The 25,570-nt window shown below is 61.4% G+C and overlaps 1 protein-coding gene across 1 annotated transcript in view; it reads left to right on the forward strand.

Moving 5' to 3' along the window:
• The window catches only part of LOC118679016 (receptor-type tyrosine-protein phosphatase N2-like), a 296,986-nt gene that overhangs the window by 190,894 nt on the left and 80,522 nt on the right, over window positions 1-25,570 (forward strand). The window contains exon 5 of the mRNA XM_036355245.1: window positions 18,451-18,613. Coding sequence (XP_036211138.1) covers window positions 18,451-18,613 — 163 coding nt within the window. The remainder of the gene's footprint in view (window positions 1-18,450; window positions 18,614-25,570) is intronic.

Below are 25,570 nucleotides of genomic sequence, written 5' to 3' on the forward strand. Positions count from 1 at the left end.
AGAGTACAGCCGAGGGGGAGAGCATAGCCGAGGGGAGAACACAGCCGAGGTGGAGAGCCACAGCTGAATGGGAGAGTACAAGCCGAGGGGGAGAGCAGACCGTCCGAGGGGAGACAGGCAAGCCCGAGGGGGAGAGTACAGCCGAGGAGGAGAGCACAGTTGAGGGGAGAGTACAGCTGAGGGGGAGAGCACAGCCGAGGGGGAGAACACAGCCGAGGGGGAGAGCACAGCCGAGTGGGAGGAGGGAGTACCAGCGAGGGGGAGAGTACAGCCGAGGAGGAGAGCACAGTTGAGAGGAGAGTACAGCTGAGGGGGAGAGGAGCCAAGCCGAGGGGTGAGAACACAGAGAGGGGGAGAGCCGCCGAGGCGGAGAGCAACAGTGCCGAGGGGGAGAGCACAGCCGAGGGCGGCGAGCACGCCGAGGGGGAGAGCTACAGCCGAGGGGGAGAGTACAGCCGAGGGGAGAGTACAGCCGAGGAGGAGAGCACAGCCGAGGTGGAGAGCACAGCCGAGGGGAGAGCACAGCCGAGGAGGAGAGCACAGCCGAGGGGGGAGATACAGCCGAGAGGGAGAGTACATCCGAGGGGGAGAGTACAGCCGAGGGGGAGAGTACAGCCGAGGAGGAGAGTGCAGCCGAGGGGGAGAGTACAGCCGAGGGGGAGAGTACAGCCGAGAGGGAGAGTACAGCCGAGGGGGAGAGTACAGCCGAGGGGAGAGTACAGCTGAGGGGAGAGTACAGCCGAGGGGAGAGTACACGCCGAGGGGGAGAGCACAGCCCAGGGGGAGAGCACAGCTGAGGGGAGAGTACAGGCCGAGGGGGAGCAGCAGCCGAGGGGGAGAGTACAGCCGAGGGGGAGGGAAGTACAGCCGAGGGGGAGAGCACTGCCGAGGGGGAGAGCACAGCCGAGGGGAGAGCACAGCCGAGGGGGAGAGCACAGCGAGGGTGAGAGTACAGCCGAGGGGGAGCGCATGTCGAGGGGAGAGCACATCGAGGGGGAGGGAGAGCACAGCGCGGGGGAGAAACACAGCCGAGGGGAGAAACAACAGCCGAGGGGAGAGCACAGCCGAGGCTGGAGAGCACAGCGAGGGAGCGTGCGCACAGCCCAGTGGGAGCGTTACAGCCCAGGGGGAGAGTACAAGCCGAGGGGGAGGGGTACAAGCCGAGGGGGCGATAGCACAGCCGCGGGGGAGAGCACAGCGAGGGGGAAGAGTACAGCCGAGGGGTATAGCACAGCGAGGGGAGAGTACAAAGCCCGAGGGGAGAGTACAAGCAGAGAAGGAGACACTGCCGGAGGGGGAGATACAGCCGAGGGGGAGAGCCACTGCCGAGGGGAGAGTGACCAGCGAGGGGGAGAGCACTGCCGAGGGGGAGAAGCACAGCCAGGGGAGAGTAAGCAGGGGGGATAGTACAGCCGAGGGAGAGCACTGGCCGAGGGGAAGAGCACTGCGCAGGGGGAGAGCCTCTGCGACGGGGGAGGAGGAGCACAAGCCGAGGGGAGAGTACAGCCGAGGGGAGAGTACAGCCGAGCGGGCGGAGTCCAGGCCGAGGGGAGAGTTTACAGCCGAGGGGAGAGTTACCGCGAGGGGGAGGCACAAGCCGAGGGGGAGATTACAGCCGCGGGGGAGGCAAGCCGAGGGGGAGAGTACAGCCGAGGGGAGAGCACAGCCGACGGGGAGAGTACAAGCCTAGGGGAGAGCACTGCCGAGGGGAAGTAGCAGCCGAAGGGGAAGAGTACAGGCGCCGAGGGGAGAGTCCAGCAGGGAGGGGGCGAGTACCAGCTGAGGGGAGAGTACAGCCGAGGGGGGAGGAGCACTGCCGAGTGGGCGGTACAGCTGAGGGGAGGGAGGAGTACAACCGAGGGGGAGGAGTACAGCCGGAGGGGAGAGCACTGCCGAGGGGGCGAGTACAGCGCGGGTGAGCGTACAGCCGAGGGGGAGGGAGTACAGCTGAGGGGGAGAGCACAGCCGAGGGGGAGGAGAGTACAGCCGAGGGGGCGAGACTGCCGAGGGGAAGTACAGCCGAGGGGAGAGATACAGGCCGAGGGGAGAGTACAGCCGAGGGGAGAGAGCACTGCCGAGGGGGGAGAGCACAGCCGAGGGGTAGAGCACAGCCGAGGGGGAGGAGAGCACAGCGAGGGGGAGAACACAGCCGCGGGGGAGAGCACAGCCGAGGGGGAGAGCACAGCAGAGGGGAGAGCACAGCCGAGGGGGAGAGCACAGCCGAGGGGCGCGAGCACAGCCGAGGGGGAGGAGACAGCGGAGGGGGTAGAGCACAGCCGAGGGGGAGAGTCCAGCGAGTGGGAGAGCACAGCCGAGGTGGAGAGAGAGCACAAGCGAGGGGAGCGTCCAGCGAGGGGGAGGAGTAAAGGCGAGGGGCGAGCACTGCCGGAGGGGGAGCGGCTCTTTCGAGGGGGCGGAGTAGCACAGCCGAGGGAGAGTAACAGCCGAGGGGAGAGTACAGCCGAGGGAGAGCACAGTTGAGGGGAGAGTACAGCTGAGGGGGGAGCACAGCCGAGGGGGAGGTACAGCAGAGGGAGAGTACCCGAGGGGGAAGTACAGCGAGGGGGAGAGTACAGCCGAGGGGAGAGGTACAGCGCGGGGGAGAGTACAGCCGAGGGAGAGCACAGCCGAGGGGAGAGCACAGCCGCGAGGAGAGCACAGCCGAGGGGGAGGAGGCACACAGCCAGGGGGAGAGTACAGTCCGAGGGGGGGAGAGCACTGCTGAGGGGGAGAGCACACCTAATGGAGAGTACAAATCGGAGGGGGAGAGCACAGCGGAGGGGGAGAGCCAGGCCAAGGGGGATGGAGCACAGCCGAGTGGGGAGGAGCACAGCGTGAGGGGGAGAGCACAGCCGAGGGGGAGAGCACCAGACCGAGGGGGAGAGTACCCGCCGAGGGGAGAGCACAGCCGAGGGGAGAGCACTGCCGAGGGGGAGAGCACAGCCCCAGGGGGGAGGAGAACAGCAACGGGGAGAGTAACAGCCTAGGGGGAGAGCACGCCGAGGGGGAGAGTACAGCCGAGGGGAGAGCACAGCCGAGGGGAGCGTACAGCGAGGGGGAGCGCGAGTACAGCGTAGGGGGGAGAGCACAGCCGAGTGGGAGAGTACAGCCGGGGGGAGAGCATAGCCGAGGGGAGCTACAGCCGAGGGGAGAGTACAGCCGAGGGGAGGGTACCGAGAGGGGGAGAGCAACAGCGAGGGGAGAGACACAGCCGAGGGGGAGAGCACACCTGAGGGCAGAGCACACCTGATGGGAGAGCACAGCGGAGGGGGAGAGGCACATCGGAGGGGAGAGCAACAGCCCGAAGGGGGGAGGCACAGCCGAGGGGGAGAGCACAGCCGAGGGGAGAGCACCGCCGAGGGAGAGCACTGCTAGGGGGAGAGACAGCGAGGGGCTAGAGCACAGCGGAGGGGGAGAGCACAGCGAGGGGCGCGAGAAAGCCGACGGGGAGAGTACAGCCGAGGGGGAGTGCACAGCCGAGGGGGAGCGCACACCTGAGGGGGAGAGTACAGCCGAGGGAGCGTCAGCCAGGAGGAGAGCACAAGCGAGGGGGAGAGCACCGCCGAGGGGGAGAGCAACAGCGAGGGGGAGAGCACGGCGAGGGGCAAGAGCACTGCCGAGGGGAAGTACAGCCGAGGGGAGAGTACAGCCGAGGGAGAGCACAGCCGACGGGGAGAGTACAAGCCTAGGGGGATAGCACAGCCGGGGGGGAGTACAGACCGAGGGGGAGTACAAGGCCGAGGGGGAGAGCACAGCCGAGGGGGGAGAGCACATCAGCCGAGGGAGAGCACTAGACGGGTGGGACGAGCACCAAGCGGGGGGGAGGGGAGAGCCCAGCCGAGGGGGAGAGCACAGCGAGGGGAGAGTACAGCCGAGGGGGAGAGCACAGTTGAGGGGAGGAGTACAGCGAGGGGGGAGCACAGCCGGAGGTGGAGAGTACAGCGAGGGGGAGGCACAGCCTCGGGGAGATGAGAGCCGTGGGGGGAGAGCACAGCCGGGGGGAGAGCACAGCCGCTGGGAGAGCACAGCCGGGGGGGCGGATTACAGCTCGGGGGAGAGTACAGCGAGGGGGAGAGCACACTGAGGGGGAGAGCACAGCCTAGGGGGAGAGCACACCTGAGGGGAGAGCACACCTAATGGGGAAGAGCAACAGCGGAGGGGAAGTACCGCGGGAGGGGGAGCGCACAGCCGGGGGGGAGGCACGCGAGGGGAGAGTCCAGCCGGGGGAGCGCACTGCGAGGGGGATCGACCGCCGGGGGGAGAGTACAGCGAGGGAGAGCACAGCCGACGGGGAGAGTACAGCCTAGGGGGAGAGCACTGCCTAGGGGAGAGTACAGCCGAGGGGAGAGTACAGCCGAGGGGAGAGTAACAGCCGAGGGGGAGAGCACAGCCGGGGGGGAGAGCACAGCCGTGGGGGAGAGCACAGCCGAGGGGGAGAACACAGCCGAGGGGGGAACACAGCGAGGGCGGGCACGGCCGAGGGGGAGGCACGCGAGGGGAGAGACAGCCGAGGGGGAGAGCACACCCCGGGGGAGAGCACAGCCGAGGGGGAGAGCACAGCCGAGGGGGAGAGCACAGCCGAGGGGAGAGCACAAAGCCGAGGGGGAGAGTACTGCGCGAGGGGAGGTTTACAGGCCAAGGGGGGAGTACACATGCCGAGGGGGAGAGTACAAGCGAGGGGATATAGCACGCCGAGGGGGAGAGCACTGCCGAGGGGGAGAGCACTGCCGAGGGGGAGAGTACAGCCGAGGGGAGCGAAGCACAGCCGAGGTGGAGAGTACAAGCCGAGGGGGAGAGGTTACAGCCGAGGGGGAGCGACAGCCAAGGGGGAGAGTAACAGCCGAGGGGGAGTGACAGCCGAGGGGGGATAGTACACAGCCGAGGGGGATAGTACAGCCGAGGGGGAGAGTACAGCCGAGGGGGAAATAACAGCCGAGGGGGAGAGTACAGCCGAGGGAGGAAGTAGCACTGCCGAGGGGAGAGAGTACAGCCGAGGGGGAGAGTACAGCCGAGGGGGAGAGAACAGCCGAGGGGGAGAGTACAGCCGAGGGGGAGGAGCCACAGCCGAGGGGGAGAGTACAGCCGAGGGGAGAGGCACGGCCGAGGGGGAGGAGTACAGCCGAGGGGGAGAGTACAAGCCGAGGGGGAGTAGCACAGCCGAGGGGGAGAGCAACTGCCGAGGGGGAGAGTACAGCCGAGGGGGAGAGTACAGCCGAGGGGGAGAGTACAGCCGAGGAGGAGAGTGGCAGCCGAGGGGAGAGTACAGCCGAGGGAGAGCACACAGCCGAGGGGGAGAGCACAGCCGAGGGGGAGAGCACAGCGAGGAGAGAGTACAGCCAGGGGGGAGAGCACAGCGAGGGGAGAGTACAGTGGGGGGAGAGTACAGCCGAGGGGGAGAGTACAGCCCAGGGGGAGAGCACAGCTGAGGGGAGAGTACAGCCGAGGGGAGAGCACAGCCGAGGGGGAGAGCACAGCCGAGGGGGAGAGCACAGCCGAGGGGGAGAGTACAAGCCGAGGGGGAGAGTACAGCCGAGGGGGAGAGTACAGCCGAGGGGGAGAGCACAGCCGAGGGGGAGAGCACAGCCGAGGAGGAGAGTACAGCTGAGGGGGAGAGTACAGCCGAGGGGGAGAGTACAGCCGAGGGGGATAGCACAGCCGAGGGGGAGAGTACAGCTGAGGGGGAGAGTACAGCCGAGGGGGAGAGTACAGCCGAGGGGGAGAGCACAGCCGAGGGGGAGAGCACAGCCGAGGAGGAGAGCACAGCGAGGGGGAGAGCACAGCCGAGGAGGATAGTACAGCCGAGGGGGAGAGTAACAGCCGAGGGGGAGAGTACAGCCGAGGGGGAGAGCACAGCCGAGGAGGATAGTACAGCCGAGGGGGAGAGTACAGCCGAGGGGGAGAGTACAGCCGAGGGGGAGAGCACAGCCGAGGGGGAGAGCACAGCCGAGGAGGAGAGTACAGCCGAGGGGGAGAGTACAGCCGAGGGGGAGAGTACAGCCGAGGGGGAGAGCACAGCCGAGGGGGAGAGCACAGCCGAGGGGGAGAGTACAGCCGAGGGGAGAGTACAGCCGAGGGGAGAGCACAGCCGAGGGGGAGAGTACAGCCGAGGGGGAGAGTACAGCCGAGGGGGAGAGAACAGGCCGAGGGGGAGAGTACAGCCGAGGGGGACAGCACAGCCGAGGGGGAGAGCACAGCCGAGGGGGAGAGTACAGCCGAGGGGAGAGTACAGCCGAGGGGAGAGCACAGCCGAGGGGGAGAGCACAGCCGTGGGGGAGAGCACAGCCGAGGGGGAGAGTACGCCGAGGTGGATAGCACAGCCGAGGGGGAGAGTACAGCCGAGGGGGAGAGCACTGCCGAGGGGGAGAGTACAGCCGAGGGGGAGAGTACAGCCGAGGGGGAGAGTAACAGCCGAGGGGGAGAGTACAAAGCCGAGGGGGAGAGCACAGCCAAGGGGGAGAGTACAGCCGAGGGGGAGAGTACAGCCGAGGGGGATAGCACAGCCGAGGGGGAGAGTACAGCCGAGGGGGAGAGCACTGCCGAGGGGGAGAGTACAGCCGAGGGGGAGAGCACAGCCAAGGGAGAGAGTACAGCCGAGGGGGAGAGTACAGCCGAGGGGGATAGCACAGCCGAGGGGGAGAGTACAGCCGAGGGGGAGAGCACTGCCGAGGGGAGAGTACAGCCGAGGGGGAGAGCACTGCCGAGGGGGAGAGTACAGCCGAGGGGGAGAGTACAGCCGAGGGGGATAGCACAGCCGAGGGGGAGAGTACAGCCGAGGGGGAGAGCACTGCCCGAGGGGGAGAGTACAGCCGAGGGGGAGAGCACAGCCAAGGGGAGAGTACAGCCGAGGGGGAGAGTACAGCCGAGGGGGATAGCACAGCCGAGGGGGAGAGTACAGCCGAGGGGGAGAGCACTGCCGAGGGGGAGAGTACAGCCGAGGGGGAGAGCACAGCAAAGGGGGAGAGTACAGCCGAGGGGGAGAGTACAGCCGAGGGGGATAGCACAGCCGAGGGGGAGAGTACAGCCGAGGGGAGAGCACTGCCGAGGGGGAGAGTACAGCCGAGGGGGAGAGTACAGCCGAGGGGGAGAGTACAGCCGAGGAGGAGAGTGCAGCCGAGGGGGAGAGTACAGCCGAGGGGGAGAGTACAGCCGAGAGGGAGAGTACAGCCAAGGGGGAGAGCACAGCCGAGGGGAGAGTACAGCCGAGGGGAGAGTACAGCGGAGGGGAGAGTACAGCCGAGGGGAGAGTACAGCCGAGGGGGAGAGCACAGCCCAGGGGGAGAGCACAGCTGAGGGGAGAGTACAGCCGAGGGGAGAGCACAAGCCGAGGGGGAGAGCACAGCCGAGGGGGGAGCAAGCCGAGGGGGAGAGTACAGCCGAGGGGAGAGTACAGCCGAGGGGAGAGTACAGCCGAGGGGGAGAGCACAGCCGAGGGGGAGAGCACAGCCGAGGAGGAGAGTACAGCTGAGGGGGAGAGTACAGCCGAGGGGGAGAGTACAGCCGAGGGGGATAGCACAGCCGAGGGGGAGAGTACAGCTGAGGGGGAGAGTACAGCCGAGGGGGAGAGTTACAGCCGAGGGGGAGAGCACAGCCGAGGGGGAGAGCACAGCCGAGGAGGAGAGCACAGCGAGGGGGAGAGCACAGCCGAGGAGGATAGTACAAGCCGAGGGGAGAGTACAGCCGAGGGGGAGAGTACAGCCGAGGGGGAGAGCACAGCCGAGGGGGAGAGCACAGCCGAGGAGGAGAGTACAGCCGAGGGGGAGAGTACAAGCCGAGGGGGAGAGTACAGCCGAGGGGGAGAGCACAGCCGAGGGGGAGAGCACAGCCGAGGGGGAGAGTACAGCCGAGGGGAGAGTACAGCCGAGGGGAGAGCACAGCCGAGGGGGAGAGTACAGCCGAGGGGGAGAGTACAGCCGAGGGGGAGAGTACAGCCGAGGGGGAGAGTACAGCCGAGGGGGACAGCACAGCCGAGGGGGAGAGCACAGCCGAGGGGAGAGTACAGCCGAGGGGAGAGTACAGCCGAGGGGAGAGCACAGCCGAGGGGGAGAGCACAGCCGTGGGGGAGAGCACAGCCGAGGGGGAGAGTACAGCCGAGGGGGAGAGCACAGCCGAGGGGGAGAGTACAGCCGAGGGGGAGAGTACAGCCGAGGGGGAGAGCACAGCCGAGGAGGAGAGTACAGCTGAGGGGGGAGTACAGCCGAGGGGGAGAGTACAGCCGAGGGGGAGAGCACAGCCGAGGAGGAGAGTACAGCTGAGGGGGAGAGTACAGCCGAGGGGGAGAGTACAGCCGAGGGGGAGAGCACAGCCGAGGAGGAGAGTACAGCCGAGGGGAGAGCACAGCCGAGGGGGAGAGTACAGCCGAGGGGGAGAGTACAGCCGAGGGGGAGAGTACAGCCGAGGGGAGAGTACAGCCGAGGGGGAGAGTACAGCGGAGGGGAGAGTACAGCCGAGGGGGAGTGCACAGCCCAGGGGGAGAGCACAGCTGAGGGGAGAGTACAGCCGAGGGGGAGAGCACAGCCGAGGGGGAGAGTACAGCCGAGGGGGAGAGCACAGCCGAGGGGGAGAGTACAGCCGAGGGGGAGAGTACAGCCGAGGGGGAGAGCACAGCCGAGGGGGAGAGCACAGCCGAGGGGGAGAGTACAGCCGAGGGGGAGAGCACAGCCGAGGGGGAGAGTACAGCCGAGGGGGAGAGCACAGCCGAGGGGGAGAGTACAGCCGAGGGGGAGAGCACAGCCGAGGGGGAGAGCACAGCCGAGGGGGAGAGTACAGCCCAGGGGGAGAGCACAGCTGAGGGGGAGAGTACAGCCGAGGGGGAGAGCACAGCCGAGGGGGAGAGCACAGCCGAGGGGGAGAGCACAGCCGAGGGGGAGAGTACAGCCGAGGGGGAGAGTACAACCGAGGGGGAGAGCACAGCCGAGGGGAGAGCACAGCCGAGGGGGAGAGCACAACCGAGGGGGAGAGCACAGCCGAGGGGGAGAGCACAGCCGAGCAGGGAAAGTACCACCAGGGAGGAGAGGCCGAGTTTCTGGCAGCAGAGCACAGAGCTTCCAGAGGGAATCTCGCCAGCCAGCGAGGCCACGCACACACCAGTGCTGGGTGTCAGTAAAACACCAATTTCATTGTGAAAAAGGTGCTTATTTATGTTTTTATTACAAGTCAGAACATAACTTTTAAAAAGGGTGATCTCTTAATATTTTAAATAATAAAGATAAATTTAAAAATTTATATACACATTAGAAATTACAGTGTTGTCCTGTGTGACTTTCCCCATCTTTTTCCCAGGGAGAGGTAATATGGGTGTATTCCGGGTTGGTTTCTCTCCCTATAGAGTCGCTATGGTCAAGGCTACTGTCAGGTCGTCACGTTCCGCAGAACGCTTTCTGCCTGTGTGCGGGCAGCACTGGGGCAGCTGCGAGCGGGCGCGAGCTCGGCCCTCCGGCTGCCTTTCTAATTCCATCCTTGAGCGAGCTGAGTCTAAAAATCCCATCGTCCAGCTCCCAAAGCAGAGCTCCTGGGGGAGCCCTGACCGGTCCCCCCCACCCCCTAACCCACCCTGTCACAGGAGCCCTGGCCGGTCCCCCCGACCCCTAACCCACCCTGTCACAGGAGCCCTGGCCGGTCCCCCCCACCCCCTAACCCACCCTGTCACAGGAGCCCTGGCCGGTTCCCCCCACCCCCTAACCCACCCTGTCACAGGAGCTCTGGCCGGTCTCCCTCACCCCCTAACCCACCCTGTGACAGGAGCCCTGGCCGGTCCCCCCGACCCCTAACCCACCCTGTCACAGGAGCCCTGGCCGGTCCCCCCCACCCCCTAACCCACCCTGTCACAGGAGCCCTGGCCGGTTCCCCCCACCCCCTAACCCACCCTGTCACAGGAGCTCTGGCCGGTCTCCCTCACCCCCTAACCCACCCTGTCACAGGAGCCCTGGCCGGTCTCCCCCATGCCCCACCCCACTCGTCACAGGAGCCCTGGCCGGTCTCCCCCATGCCCCACCCCACTCGTCACAGGAGCCCTGGCCGGTCTCCCCCATGCCCCACCCCACTCGTCACAGGAGCCCTGGCCGGTCTCCCCCATGCCCCACCCCACTCGTCACAGGAGCACTGACCGGTCTCCCCCAAGCCCCACCCCACTCGTCACAGGAGCCCTGGCCGGTCCCCCCCACCCTCTAACCCACCCTGTCACAGGAGCCCAGGCCGGTCTCCCCCATGCCCCACCCCACTCGTCACAGGAGCCCTGGCCGGTCTCCCCCATGCCCCACCCCACTCGTCACAGGAGCCCTGGCCGGTCTCCCCCATGCCCCACCCCACTCGTCACAGGAGCCCTGGCCGGTCTCCCCCATGCCCCACCCCACTCGTCACAGGAGCCCTGGCCGGTCTCCCCCATGCCCCACCCCACTCGTCACAGGAGCACTGACCGGTCTCCCCCATGCCCCACCCCACTCGTCACAGGAGCCCTGGCCGGTCCCCCCCACCCTCTAACCCACCCTGTCACAGGAGCCCTGGCCGGTCTCCCCCATGCCCCACCCCACTCGTCACAGGAGCCCTGGCCGGTCCCCCCCACCCCCTAACCCACCCTGTCACAGGAGCCCTGGCCGGTCTCCCCCATGCCCCACCCCACTCGTCACAGGAGCCCTGGCCGGTCCCCCCCACCCCCTAACCCACCCTGTCACAGGAGCCCTGGCCGGTCTCCCCCATGCCCCACCCCACTTGTCACAGGAGCCCTGGCCGGTCCCCCCCACCCCCTAACCCACCCTGTCACAGGAGCCCTGACCGGTCTCCCCAACCCGCCACCCCACCCAGTTACAGGAGCCCTGGCCGGTCCCCCCGACCCCTACCCCACCCAGTCACAGGAGCCCTGGCCGGTCTCCCCCATGCCCCACCCCACTCGTCACAGGAGCCCTGGCCGGTCCCCCCCACCCCCTAACCCACCCTGTCACAGGAGCCCTGGCCGGTCTCCCCCATGCCCCACCCCACTCGTCACAGGAGCCCTGGCCGGTCCCCCCCACCCCCTAACCCACCCTGTCACAGGAGCCCTGGCCGGTCTCCCCCATGCCCCACCCCACTCGTCACAGGAGCCCTGGCCGGTCCCCCCCACCCCCTAACCCACCCTGTCACAGGAGCCCTGACCGGTCTCCCCAACCCGCCACCCCCCCCAGTTACAGGAGCCCTGGCCGGTCCCCCCGACCCCTACCCCACCCAGTCACAGGAGCCCTGGCCGGTCTCCCCCATGCCCCACCCCACTCGTCACAGGAGCCCTGGCCGGTCCTCCCCACCCGCCACCCCACCCAGTCACAGGAGCCCTGGCTGGTCCTCTCCACCCCCCGCCCTGCGTGGCACAGCCTGGGGCAGGAAAAGCAGCACGGTGCCCTCTGCCCATGCTGCCTCCTGACTGCCCCTGGCTGCTCAGCATGCTGCCCTGTGAGTCCGAATGAAACTGCTCCATGTCCCGCCCCTGGGCCTGTGTTCCTCTCCGGGCCTTGCGAGGAGGACACTGTGGTCCGGTCTGTGGAAGGACCACCGCGGCCTCACCCTCGTCCTCGGCCCCGGCCCCAGGCGGGCGTCAAGGTGATGGGATTGTCCCGGCACAAACAGACACGTCTCATTTCCTTCTTTTCATGAGACTTCTGCCAAACGTCGTTCAAGGCGACGGGCTCCCTGGTGTTTCACCGGGATTTTCTCTGTGGGTGAACCCATGGCCTCCCCTCGTCTCCTGAGTCTGTGAGGAGCACGTGCCCTCCCTGGCTGCGGGGTGTGGGCGCTGCCCGAGGGGGAGGTTGGTGGGGGCTGCGGCCGCTCCGCTGGCCCCTTCACCAGCCCCCTCCGGCCCCGCTTCCCCGCGAGAAGGGCGCTCGGGCTCCTCCTGCGCCGTGGGTTACTGTTCTTTGTAAATGGCGGTGAATGGCACAGTTTGTTCATGTTCGTATTTGTTCGTTTTTAAAATACTCACTTTACTCATTCATTACCTGCGAGTCTCTGCCTCTGCTTCCGGGCGTCGCTGGGGCCCCTGCCTTCGTGCTGTTCCCTTTGCTTTTGTTCAGAATTACCTGTGTGTCATTTTGTACCTGTGGGAGCAAGAAGTGTTTGCATTTTAAAATATTACATGTTGTTTTGAAACTTTAAATTAGTGTCTTTTACTGCCTTTTAGTCAGAGAATGTGACTGGTCAGTTTTTACTCTTCAGAAACATTGAGGTTTTCTTCGTGGCTGAGTTTATGCCGTATTTTTGGTAATTTTCAATAGGTACTTCAAAAAGCTATGGTATCCACTCTTTGCAGGGCATAGGTTTTCATATACAGTTTATATACATAATTATATATAAACTAGAGGCCCAGTGCACAAAAATTTGTGCACTGGCCGGGGGGCTGTCCCTCAGCCCCACTTGTTCCCTCTCACAGTCTGGGACCCCTCGGGAGATAACGACCTGCTGGCTTAGGCCTGCTCCCGGGTGGCAGAGGGCAGGCCCACTCCCTAGGTGCAGCCCCTGGTCGGGCTCAGAGCAGGGCCGATCAGGGGGTTGTGGTGCCACCCCCTGTCACATACAGAGCTGGCCGATGAAGGGGTTGGGGCGCTGCCCCCTGTCACGCACAGAGCAGGGCCCATCAGGGGGGTTGGGGCACCGCCCCATCACACACAGAGCAGGGTGGATCAGGAGGTTGGGGCGCCGCCCTCTGTCACCCACAGAGCAGGGCCGATCAGGGGGTTGGGGTACTCCCCCCGTCACACACAGGGCAGGGCCAATGGGGAGGTTGCAGCTCCACCCCGTCACACACAGAGCAGGGCCCATGGGGGGGTTGGGGCACCGCACCCTGTCACACACAGAGCAGGACTGTTCAGGGGGTTGGGGAGCTCCCCCGTATCAGGCACAGAGCAGGGCCAATCAGGGAGTTGGGGCGCCTTCCCCTGTCACGAACAGAGCAGGGCGGATAGGGAGGTTGTGGCCCCACCTCCTGTCACACACAGAGCCGCAGGACGATCAGGGGATTTGGGCGCTGCCCCCTGTCACGCTGCTCCAGGGGCCAGGAGGCCTCGCGGCTCCACTGATCCCAGTGCCAGGAGGCCTCACAGCTCCACTGATCCCCGGGCATGAGGCCTCGCGGCTCCACTGATCCTGGTGCTGGGAGGCATATTACCCTTTTACTATATAGGATAGAGGCCTGGTGCATGGGTGGGGCCAGCTGGTTTGCCCTGAAGGGTGTCCTGGATCAGGGTGGGGGTCCCGCTTGGGTGCCTGGCCAGCCTGGGTGAGGGAATGATGGCTGTTTGCAGCTAGTCACACCCCCTTCAGGGTGGGGGTCCCCACTGGGATGCCTGGCCAGTCTGGGTGAGGGGCTGAGGGCCGTTTTCAGGCTGGCGGGTGACTGAAGCTCCCAACCTCTCCTTTTTTTTTTTTTTTTTAATTCTGGGATTTATTTAACTTCTATGGCTGTCACTGGAACTGAGAGCCAGCTTTAGCTCTGAGGCTCGGCTCCAGCTCTGAGACCTTGGCTGCTGAAAGCAGGTATCTGGGCTTTGTTTAGCTTCTATAATTGAAACACTGTTGCAACTCCAGCTCTGCCGGCTGGCTGAAAGCATGGGGTTTGTTTAGCTTCTATAATTGCAACATAGTTGCTTAGAGTGCAGCTCAGAGCCCAGCAGTGCAGGCGGGGAACCTTGGCTTCCTCCTTCACTGGAGCAAGCAAGCCTCCTGTTCACTTCAGCTGCCTGGCTGCTGGCCGCCATCTTGGTTGGCAGTTAATTTGCATATCGCCCTTATTAGCCAATGGGAAGCGTGTCAGAGGTATGGTTTGTCTATTACTAGATAGGATATATATTTTATTATGACTCAAAGCCAAAATATCCTTATTTATACTTTGACTTAACTGACATTTCTCAGACAAACACAGTTTCTGTGCATTTCCTTCTGTTGCTGACATTCCACTTTGTACTCGCGGTTCTGACGCCAGCCCCGCAGGCCAGGCCATCCGCCTTCCTGGTGCAGTGCCCGTGGTGCCACATGGTGCCTGTGCGCCGGAGTGCTTCTGGCCAGGGCTCCCCTGTCCGCGGTCAGCTCTGCCCTGGGGCCTGGGGACATGCAGCACCGGGAACCGTATCGCGGCCTTTCTCACGTGGGTCCTGTGCCCAATCGTAGTCCTCTGTGGACCGTGATGGGTCGGCTTTGTGACTCTGAGTCTTATTTTCAATGTGATCTGCGGCAGCTTCTAGTCTTCCAGGTTTTCTCAGGTAGCAGGTCTCTGTCCTTGTCAGTGGAGAGCCGCGTCTTCTGATTCCTGTGCTTGAGGGACAGCAGAGTGTGGGGTTGTGATGAGGAGCTGGTTAAGGGTCCGCCTTCTCCACCTTCCCCCCGGCCCTCCTGGGCGGCCTCCCGGCACCTGCTGGCCTTTCCTGAGCCAGTCTCTGTGGCGTGAAGGGAAGGAGCGTGAATAGCCCTCACGCTGCTGAGATGAGTAACCACACGCAGGAGCCCTGCCGGCGCCTCCCTCCCGCAGGCACAGCCCGGGGTCCGGACTCAGCGCGTCTGCCAGCCTCCACCGCCGGCCCGTGCACAGGCCCTCGGTCTCATGCAAGACAGCGGAGGCCAGGAGGCCCAGCCTCAAACCAGGGGGCCGGGCCGCAGAGCGGACTTGGAACGCAGTCTTCGGGCGCCGCGTGGAGACTTGGCCACGCGCCGATTCTGGAGGGAGTGGAGCTGGGAGCAGAGGGGACGCCGAGGACCTGAGACCCCGAGGACCCTCTGCAAAGGCCCCTGGAAGCAGGATGTGATGAAGCAGTTACGCCAAGGAGGGGAAGCCGCGCGTCAGGTTCTGTGTGACTGACGGGGCCCCAGTGGCCAATGCACCAGGTCAGGGTGAGTGAGGAAAGGGCTGAGATACGCTCCCCGTGTCCTCTGCCAAGAATTTGTGTATAATTTGGGCGACGCTTAAAGCATCTCACGTTACTGGGAACCTGCAGGTCGGTGCCTGGGAGTGGGAGAGGGAGTCGTGGAGACTCAGGTGTGGACGGATTTAATCCTGAAGTCGAAGGTGTGTACTTACAAAGTTTTGACCTGCTTCACGCCAGAGGAGGGGGCAGGAGTCAGTGTGCAAGTTGATGGCTACAGTGTTGCTCAGCCCAGTGACGGCTCTCTCATCGTGGGATACAGTGTTACAACAATCCGTGGAGGACTCGGGAAGATGAATATGACAGTTTAAAGGCACCTTTCGGGAGCGGCTCTGTCTGCATTGATTAGCAATCAGTGAGAAAAACGGACACAGTACCAGAGGAGTAAAGTGACTTCAGTTAAATTAGACTCACAGCACGGGACATGAGATTTCATCCATTAAAAGCTGGTCAGGAAACCTATGGCCATGATTTGCGGTGCAGAGAACTGTAAAGCTCTTGATAACTTATGTGCCTATCGAGAGCGAGCCAACAGAACTTACAAAGTCATTAGAAATAGAAACAGGACAGTTTTATCAATGGAGGCAACGAAACACAAATATGAAGTTGTGCTGAGCCCGGCTTTTATGAAGCACATGTGGTTGCACACCCAACACCAGTGCCCTGCGCTGGACTCGGACGTCCCCGTGAGGACACGGCCGAGCCTGCTCTCCGGCACCTGAGGTCGGACCCCACGATGCGTCACACATCCCCCAGCACCCAGTGCACTTACTCTCCTCACAGCGAAGACCCTATCTGAGTAACAAACTGTCCTGTTCGCATGAAAAGTCTTTGAAACGTTTTCTGGTCACTAAACGTGGATACAGATATTAGCAAATGGGTCCTTTGTTTGCAGTAAGACAGCTCACTCAACACCTACAAAACACACACACACAAATATATACACAGACACACACAGATACACACAGATAGACACACACATATATACACAGACACATGGGCACGCACAAAAACACATACACACATATATACACAGACACACACATACACATAGACACGCAGACACAGACGCAGATACAGACACACACAGATACACAGACACACACAGATACATACATAGACACATGGACACATATATACACAAAGGCACACACAGGCAGACACACACATACACATACAGATACACACGTACAGATAGACACATAGACACACATGCACAGACACGCACAGATACACACATAGACACACATACATACACAAAGACACACGCATACACAGGTACACATGGAAACACAGAAACACACACAGAAACACAGACACACACAGATAGACACACATACACATGGACACACATAGGCACACAGACACACACAAATACTCATACACACATATATACACACAGAGACACACAGACACAAATACACAGACACACACACACATACACACAGAGACACGGACACACACAGACACACAGGCACACAGAGACGCACGGTGTGGGTCTCACCCTGTGGTCACGGCCACATCTCTCATCAATGAGAATAAGGAGCTTCCCTGCTGCTCTCAGGGACGGGCTGGAAGCCCGCGTCCCCGGCCGGTGGGAGGCGTCATGGTCCCTGGAGAGGCGGTGGTGAGCAGGTGGCAGGTTGGCCGCAACCAGGTGCGCATTGCCCGGCCCATGACCCCGGTCCTGAGTCCAGATTCCAGACCAGGAAGCAATCCAGTTTCGGGGACACCCAGAGTTGGCGTCCCCATTTTACCAGGCCGGTCTCCTGCCTGTGGAACAGGGTTGAGGTGCCTTCTGCTAAGGCTGCTGGGGCGTCTGGACGGGTCACACCCAGGCGGGGACTCTGGGCACCACGTGAGAAGACAAGCTAGAGGGGGGCGGCCCCAGGAGGGTTGGAGGGCTCCCTGCAGCCTAGCAAAGGCCTCAGGCCCTGATCGTCCTGGGGGCGGGTGCATCTTCGGGGGTGCCCAGGCCGGGCTCTCTGGACAGGCCCTGTGGATGCTGTGGTAGGAAGGCGCCAGCCTCACAGACCCAGCCACCCACACGGCTCTGGGGCCCAGACTGCCCAGGGCTGGACGGGAGTCCACGCCTTCTCGGGGGGGACCAGCTCCCCGAAGTCTTGCCTCCTGTCCCTGCATCCTCGCCTTTCCCAAGTCCATCCTGTGCAGGGAGTGGAGGCTAACGTTTCGGCATCAAACACCTCATCTTCTGAAATTAGCATAAACTTTGTCACATTTGGTTCTTTAAGTACAAGTGAAAATCACCTTATTACTTAAAAGCCAAACACTAACCCGGCAGAGAAAGGAGGGGACAAAATGAAAGGAAATCAGGAACACACCCCCTCCCCCGGCGCCCCCTCCCCGGCCTCTCCCTGGGCCCATGCTGACATCTCGAGTGGTCCTGGGTGTGGAATTTCCTGTGCAGCAACAGCGGTACTTCTGGGAGATGATGCAAATGACACGTTTTGAAACCCAGAATTTGCTGACATGAAGACCAAGTGTGTTTCGTGTGCAAGCCCTCGGGCGTGGCTGTGCCAATGTCAGGAACAGTCACTCAGTTGTTGTTCTGCAGTTGCTGCAGCCTTGGGCGCCACGCTGCAGAGGCTCCGTGCGGCGGTGCCGTTGACGGAGAAACGCATCCAGTTCCTTCTGTACAAACAGCATCTGTGGTTGTTTTTATAGAATTAAAATTTTTTTATTTCCTTACAAATTTTATTTCCACAACATGCACTGCTCACTTCCCCTGAGCCATCGGCTCTGTTCCCGCCGCGCGCTGTCCTCATCGGGTTTAGGTTTCCCAGACACGAGTCCAGCCCCGGAGAAAGGGCCGTCTCACAGGTTACTGGTGTCAAATCCTGGCGGCCGAGCTCGCTCTGCAGGAACCCAGAGTTTCGTGGACGAATTAAGCTCATTTATTCAGTCAGCACATATTTTTTCGCTGCCTCCGGGGAGTTGGGCTCTGTTGTAAACTCTGGGGTGAGAGCCACAAACGGGAAATACAGACCAATGTGCTTCCTTCTCTCAGGCAGCCTGCATGCTAACGCGGGCTGTGCAGCAATAGCACGTGCACCTGTATGGAAAGAAGGGCCTGCCAGCTCATCATAGATGCTAAAATACTAGAGGCTCTAATGAGCCGTGACGGACACCCCTCAGATCGGGTGGTCGGGAGGCACCTTCGAGCTGAGATGTGAGTGACGAGGGAACCAGCACATGGTTGGCATTTCTAGCAATAAATCTGTTTACTTTTCCCAAAGGTCCGGGTGGGTGGGAGCCGGAGCAGTTGACCTGGGGGTGCATTGGGAACAAAGATGAGCTCTGCTGTGGGTGTGTTTTCAGGTCGACCTGAAGGCTGTGCTGACGCGCAGGCACCGGGCAGGGGCAGCCGGTCAGCGACTCCCTCGCGGACCCACAGGCCTGTGGCCTCGCAGCCCAGTGGCCAGTGGCGCTGCAGCTATGGCGCTGTGGGCGCCCCACATCCGCCCCATGCTGTTCCCACGGCCCAGCAGGTCCAGCAGGGCCTGGCGGCTGACAGACCCCTCGCGTGTGGTGGCTCAGAGCCTCTTTTTCTTTTCAGGAGCTGGAAGCTGAGAGCCGAGGAAGAGAGGAGGCCTGGTGTGCAGGGCGACCGCGTGCTGGCCACAGCCCTGGAGCACTCCCTGCTGTCCCTGGAGGCCCTGTCCCCGGCTGTGGCCCTGGACCTGCTCCCAAGGATGCAGCAGAGCGGGCGGGCAGTCCAGGTGACGTCACAGCTCTGGGTTCTGGGCGGGGTGTCACCTGGGGGGTAAGGAGGGGGAATTCTTTTTCTTTGAGATTTAAAAAATGTATTGGGTGATATTGGTTAATGGGATCAATAGGTTTCGAGTGTATGTTTCTATGGTACGTGGCCTGTACGTGTGTGCCCACCACCCAGTCAGTTCGGGTCCCCGGATTCGCAAGGAGCACCTCCTAAGTCCTCAGCCGCGTCTCCTGTTCCCCCATGTCCATCCAGACGGTGGGCGGTGTGTGAGGGGAGGGGTGTATGCACAGAGGGTCCCTGGGGTCGTGGCAGGGTGACCCCTCCCCAAGTCCAGCAGTGGCTGCCTGCGCCCCTCGAGGCTGAGCCCGAGGGATGGGGTCCCCAGAGTGTCCCCCATGGGACAGGCCCATGGCCCGAGGAAGCCCCCCATCGATCACGCAGCAGGACACCAGGGCAGCCGAAGTGTTGAGTCCACCGCGGGGAAGGGCCTGGGACGGCAGTGGACGCTCCCCTGCAGGAAGGACACGGGAACCTGAATTTGGCCGGATTGGGGGACCAGGGGACCCACTGCCCAGACCTGTCCCGGGGAGACCCTGTGGTCTCTCCTCTTGTACCCTGCCCTCTGCGGGCGCCGTGTAGGTGCTGGGTCTGGGCACCGCGCTGGCCCCGGGTAGAAGCTCACTTTGTGTCAACAGGGAACCTGCTCTAGATCCCTTTCAGGGGCAGAGGAGGGGGTGGGAGGCACTCCCGGAAGCTGCTGGGGGTTGCAAGCGGCCCCCGCGCCTCTGAGGCCCGGGACGGGCAAAACGGGGGAGGAAGGTCTGTGGTGGAGGCTGCAGGACGGGAGACAACTTGGCATCACTCTGTGCTCAGAGAGCCCTCAGGGGTCAGAAACCAGCAGCCCCTACAAAGCATCGGGATCCTCAGAGCCCAGAGCCCAGCCCAGCAAGAAAGTCTCTGATCCTGCTCTCAACCAACGGCAGCCGGGAGACCCGGCCACAAAGTCAGCGCCCACCTCGCCACAGATCACGTGGCCTCAGCACCCACATCAGCGCCCACCTCACCACAGATCACGTGGCCTCAGCACCCACATCAGCGCCCACCTCGCCACAGATCATGTGGCCTCAGCACCTACGTCAGTGCTCACCTTGCCACAGATCACGCGGCCTCAGCGCCCACATCAGCGCCCACCTCACCACAGATCATGCGGCCTCAGTGCCCACATCAGCGCCCACCTCGCCACAGATCACGCGGCCTCAGCGCCCACATCAGCACCCACCTCACCACAGATCACGCGGCCTCAGTGCCCACATCAGCGCCCACCTCGCCACAGATCATGTGGCCTCAGCGCCCACATCAGCGCCCACCTTGCCACAGATCATGTGGCCTCAGCGCCCACCTTGCCACAGATCACGCGGCCTCAGCGCCCACCTTGCCACAGATCACGCAGCCTCAGCGCTCACCTTGTCACAGATCACGCGGCCTCAGCGCCCACCTCGCCACAGATCACGCGGCCTCAGCGCCCACCTTGTCACAGATCACGCGGCCTCAGCGCCCACCTCGCTACAGATCGCGTGGCTTCAGTGCCCACGTTAGCAGACTGGCAGAGCAAGGGCTGTGCATTGTTCCGGGGTGAATGGTATTTACTTCATTCTCTGTTGCTCTTTCATACAAAATGCCAGCATCCAGTCAGACTTTGGGGAAGGTGAAGGGAGAAGAAAGAAGATGGGCCTCATGGTTGAGAGAGGAAAGAGGCAACAGAAGTAAACCCAGGCGTGACTCGTGTTGCGACGATGGGAAAGGGCCATGTTCATAATGAAGACGAATGGACTGCGGCTGAGTGGACAGGGAGGCGCTGAGTGAGCAGTGGGAGCTGCACGCAGCGGAGGCAGCGCAGAGCCCACGGAGGCAGTGGGTCAGGAGCAGCTTCTCTGGCAGGTTCGGTGAAGAGGCGTTCTTCAGAACGAGATGCTGAGGCTGGGAGACGAGAGATGGCCTGGGATGTTCGACGCAAACCCTCAAGTGGGGGATGAACCTGGAAATTCCTGTCCGGCTTGTTCGTGTTTATTTTTTAAGCCCAAAGCAAGATCGCCAAGTCCCCACTCCAAGCTCAGCTGAGCAAAGTTGTGTTGTTTTCCACCGCAGACGGCAGATGAGGCCACGGTTCCTGTGGCCCAGCCCGAAGCCACGCCAGGGGCCGCGCCCGGCTCTGCTGCCTGCCTGCGGGACCTCGTGCCTCGCACCCGAGATGGGGAGCGTGTGTCCACACCGCAGGGTGGTTTCAGGGCCAACAAGGATGCGCACAGGCAGAGCCAAAGCCCAGCCTGGCCGGCAGCCATAAGCCTGGCCTCGCGGTGACCTCGCCAGCCCGAGGTGCAGACACAGCTCTGCTTCGGCCGCTCCCTGTGCTCCCGGGCTGGGTCCGGGCTGCAGGTGCAGCTTCCGGCGAAGACGCGTGCCAACCAGGGCGAGCGTGGTGAGGAGGCAGGTGGTGCAGAGTGGGGGGCGGAGAAGCAGCCCTTCCCCTGGGCGTGTCTCCTTGCAGCGGTTCTCAACCTGTGGGTCGCGAACAATGAAAATACATCCTGCATATCAGATATTTACATTAGATTCATAACAGTAGCAACATTACAGTTATGAAGTAGCAACGGAAATAATATTATGGTTGGGGTCACCACAACATGAGGAACTGTATTAAAGGGTGGCGGCATTAGGAAGGTTGAGAACCACTGCCTCAGAGCAACCCCAGGCTCCGTGATGCAGTGTCCTGTGCAGAAGGCCACGGCATATCTGACTGTCAGATTTCTCAAAATTCATCGGTCCTGTGGCCTAGAACTCAGCCCCTCCGGCCGCAGGCGCTGGGAACCCCCGAGCTGTCGGGGACTGGCCGCCTTCTGTGGAGAGCTGTGTCTCACTGCATCTGGCCGGCCGCCTTGTCAAAGCGGGACCAGAGTGAGGCTCTGAACAAGGATGTTTCTTTTGTCCTGATGATGGCGCTGTCAGTAGGAGTGACCCCTCCAGTCCTCACCCCTGCACGTGGGTGGGCACCTAGAGCCTGAACACCATTGAGCACTGACAACCTTTTCACTGTGTTGAAAGGGAGAGAGAAGTGGGTGGAGAGGGAGAAAGTCAGAGAGAAACAGAGAGACAGGGACAGAGACAGAGTCACACACACAGAGAAGGAGAGAGAGAGAGAGAGAGAGAGAGAGAGAGAGAGAGAGAGAGAGAGAGAGAGAGAGAATCAGTTGCCAGAGTTGCCCCATGGCCTGAGAACAGGAAGCCGCGGTGAAGTAGCCCTGACTCCGGTGATGAGCTAGAGGCAGGGGTTTCTGAACTCCACCGGCTCCCAACTCTCACCATTGTCCAGGGCTATTGCGGCCAGCTCGTTAGGAGGCCAGTGGACAGCCCCACCGCCGTGTGCTCTGTCACGCCAGCCGCAAGCACCTCTTGGTCAGTGTGCTTGTCAGCGCTGCCTCCGGGCATGAGGCAGACTGGAGAAAGGTTTGCTGTGGTCAAAAGATGCCCAGTCTGGGCTCCTAATTTGTTTTGGATCCTTGACACTAGAGAGTATGTGATGAGCATGCGGGACCAGGGTGTAGTAGACAAACGTCTCATCCGCTCAGTGTTTGCTGGCACTGGGCTGCCGGCCTCCAGGCCTTCCTGGCAGTCTCTGTCCGTAATTGTGCAACCTGGGGCTGGGAAGTGACATCAGGAGAGGAGGGAGGCCTGACCTTCAGCTCTGGGACCCCGGCCCAGGGGAATCTGGGAGCAAGGGGGTCCACCTCAATGAGTGTCTTGCTGGCTGGGAGGCAGGGGATGCAATGCAGGTTTTAGTCCAGGATGTGTGTCACATGGCTGCAGGAAGCTGCCCTGATTCCCAGCTGAATATAACAACTTCCTTCCCAGGAACCTCTTTAATAATATACCTCCAGTTGTACCTACTAATGTTTATGACTTAACTTGCATTTCAGTCTGCAGGCTGTTTGAAGACAAGTCCATGTCTGAGTTGTTCTTCCCTCATTGAATATAGTCCAGAACTTGTCACACAGTAGCAGTAGTGGTCGTGATGTTGCTGATGGTGGTGATGGTGATGGTGATGGTGAAGATGGTGATGCTGATGGTGGTGACGATGTTGATGGTAGTGATGATGGTGATAATGATGATGTTGATGGTGGTGATGGTGGTGATGATGGTGATGTTGATGGTGGTGATGGTGATGGTGATGATGATGGTGATAATGCTGATGGTGATGGTGATGGTGATGATGATGGTGATAATGATACTGATAGTGATGATGGTGGTGATGGGATGATGGTGATGATGGTGGTGATGGTGATGGTGGTGATGATGATGCTGATGGTGATGATGGTGATGATGGTGGTGATGATGGTGATGATGGTGGTGATGGTGGTGATGATGATGGTGGTGATAATGATGCTGATGGTGATGATGGTGATAATGATGCTGATGGTGATGATAGTGGTGATGGGATGATGGTGATGATGGTGGTGATAGTGATGATAGTGGTGATGGGATGATGGTGATGATGGTGGTGATAGTGATGATAGTGGTGATGGGATGATGGTGATGATGGTGGTGATAGTGATGGTGGTGGTGATGATGCTGATGGTGATGATGGTGATGATGGTGGTGATGGGATGATGGTGATGATGGTGGTGATAGTGATGATAGTGGTGATGGGATGATGGTGATGATGGTGGTGATAGTGATGGTGGTGGTGATGATGCTGATGGTGATGATGATGATGGTGATGATGGTGGTGATGGTGGTGATGATGATGATGGTGGTGGTGATGGTGATGATGGTGGTGATAGTGATGATAGTGGTGATGGGATGATGGTGATGATGGTGGTGATAGTGATGATAGTGGTGATGGGATGATGGTGATGATGGTGGTGATAGTGATGGTGGTGGTGATGATGCTGATGGTGATGATGGTGATGATGGTGGTGATGGTGGTGATGATGATGATGATGGTGGTGATGATGATGATGGTGATAATGGTGATGATGATGCTGATGGTGATGATGGTGGTGATGGTGGTGATGATGATGATGGTGATGATGGTGGTGATGGTGGTGATGGTGGTGATGATGATGATGGTGATGATGGTGGTGGTGATTATGGTGATGATAATGATGATGGTGGTGGTGATGATAGAGGTCCTGATGCTGGATGACGGCGAAGCACACCTCTCTGAGCTGTGTGCTAAACTAGGGACTTTTACCCATACTCTCCCTGATCCTCACAGCTGCTATAAGAAAAATTATTTTCCAAGTTTTTCAGGTGGTAAAAGTGAAGCTCAGAGAGGTGAGACTTCTCCCCAGGGGTGCCAGTGCAGAGCTGTGCTGGCAGGTGGGCCTGGTCTGAACAGCCTCCCACCCTGCTGGTGCTTATTCAGCGCATGCGGTGGGGTTTCCGAATGTGCTCAAAGCTCTTCCATCTTCATGGGACATCAGGGCGCTTTGGGGGTGGTTCTCAGACACTTGCCCTCGGTGGATCATGCCACAGTGCCCCACTGGGTTCCACTGACACATCGCGTGAGGAGTTAATGTGCCGGAAGTGGCGGTGCCACGTATGGACAATTGGCCGATTTTCATGCTGTTAGGTTTCTGGTTTCCATATTTGGGTAAATGCAGTCTTACAAATTATTCACTGTTACCTTGAGAAACCCAGCACCATAGGTTTGTTGAATTGAGGCTTTAAACCGTTTTCCAAACACAGGGTTGAACATGGGTCCTGGAAGGTTAAACTCAGCTGAAAGTGGTGGGCGGGCCATTCTCGGCTGGACTGGGGACTTCCTGACGCTTTAAAGAAAATAAAGTGGGAGCTGTGAGGTAAAAGTACCAGCGATTGTGGTCGTAGCCACCAGCACTTCTGAGAGATCCCCAGTCACAGGTGATGGAGGTGTTAAACACCTCCCCCAGCAAAGGCCACTGGCCCGGAAGCCTCAGGCGGAGACCACCTGGGGGCTGCCCTGCCCCAGACCCACTCTGTGTGCTGCTCTCCTTCGGGACAGAGCCACCGGGAGGAAGCAGCCATGAGCCCCCGTCTCACCTTCCCACCCCCAGGCCTGGTCATGGGCGGACACCCTCACCGAGGCCATCGCTCCTGCGGGCACTGCCTGCCGCACCGTTTGCGGGGAGCCTGGTGTGAGGACCGCGGGGTCCTGCTCCACAGCCCCTTGCTTGTACCGCCTGCCACGTGCTCTTTCCCCTTCTTCACCTTAATGGGGGTCAGCGCATACACCCCCCAACAGAGGGCTCATCCCTGAAACACTCTGCTATGATTCGCCGTGGGCTGCGCCCAGCCCGGGGTCCTCTGCCACGGCCTCGTTGGCTCTCGTCAAAGGCCTCACGCAGAGACGGCAGGTCGGCTGCATGTGGGGGGCGAGGAGAGACGCTGGGGCACGTTAATGAGGGGCCGGGATGGCGGCCGCGCGCTGGCCTGGCCAGGGGTGCGGAGACAGCCTTCGGAACAGGAGCCGACGCCGAGCTGAAGATGACTTTGCACCAAGTGTGTGTGCCCTGGAGGGACGCTGCGGAGACTTCCTGTTTCTCTCTCGTGACTCTCAGCTGCCCGTTGCTAAAGGGAAAGCAACTCATTTCAGCTGGTACTTAGACAAAATTAAACAATCTGGAGGACAGCTAAAGTCTCATCATTACAAAATGAACAGTCCCGAGAGAATGTCCAGGGTCCTTCTGTGACCGAAGAGAATTGAGTCTCAGAAGAGTCAGGTGATTTGCTGAGTCCAAGCGTGAGAAGCAAACGGCCCACCGCCGCCGCGTCCTGGCCTCGCTCGCACCGACCCGCCGAGCCTGGCCCCGACGCGTTTGGAAACAGCCAGGCCAGGCAGGCGGAGCCTCGTCTTCAACCCAAGGCCGTGCCCAGGCCTCAGCGTTCCCCATGGCCCGGGAGGCTCGAGCAGGAAATGTCC

The sequence above is a fragment of the Myotis myotis genome, unplaced genomic scaffold (genome assembly GCF_014108235.1).
Source record: "Myotis myotis isolate mMyoMyo1 unplaced genomic scaffold, mMyoMyo1.p scaffold_m19_p_22, whole genome shotgun sequence".
Classification (NCBI taxonomy): Eukaryota; Metazoa; Chordata; class Mammalia; order Chiroptera; family Vespertilionidae; genus Myotis; species Myotis myotis.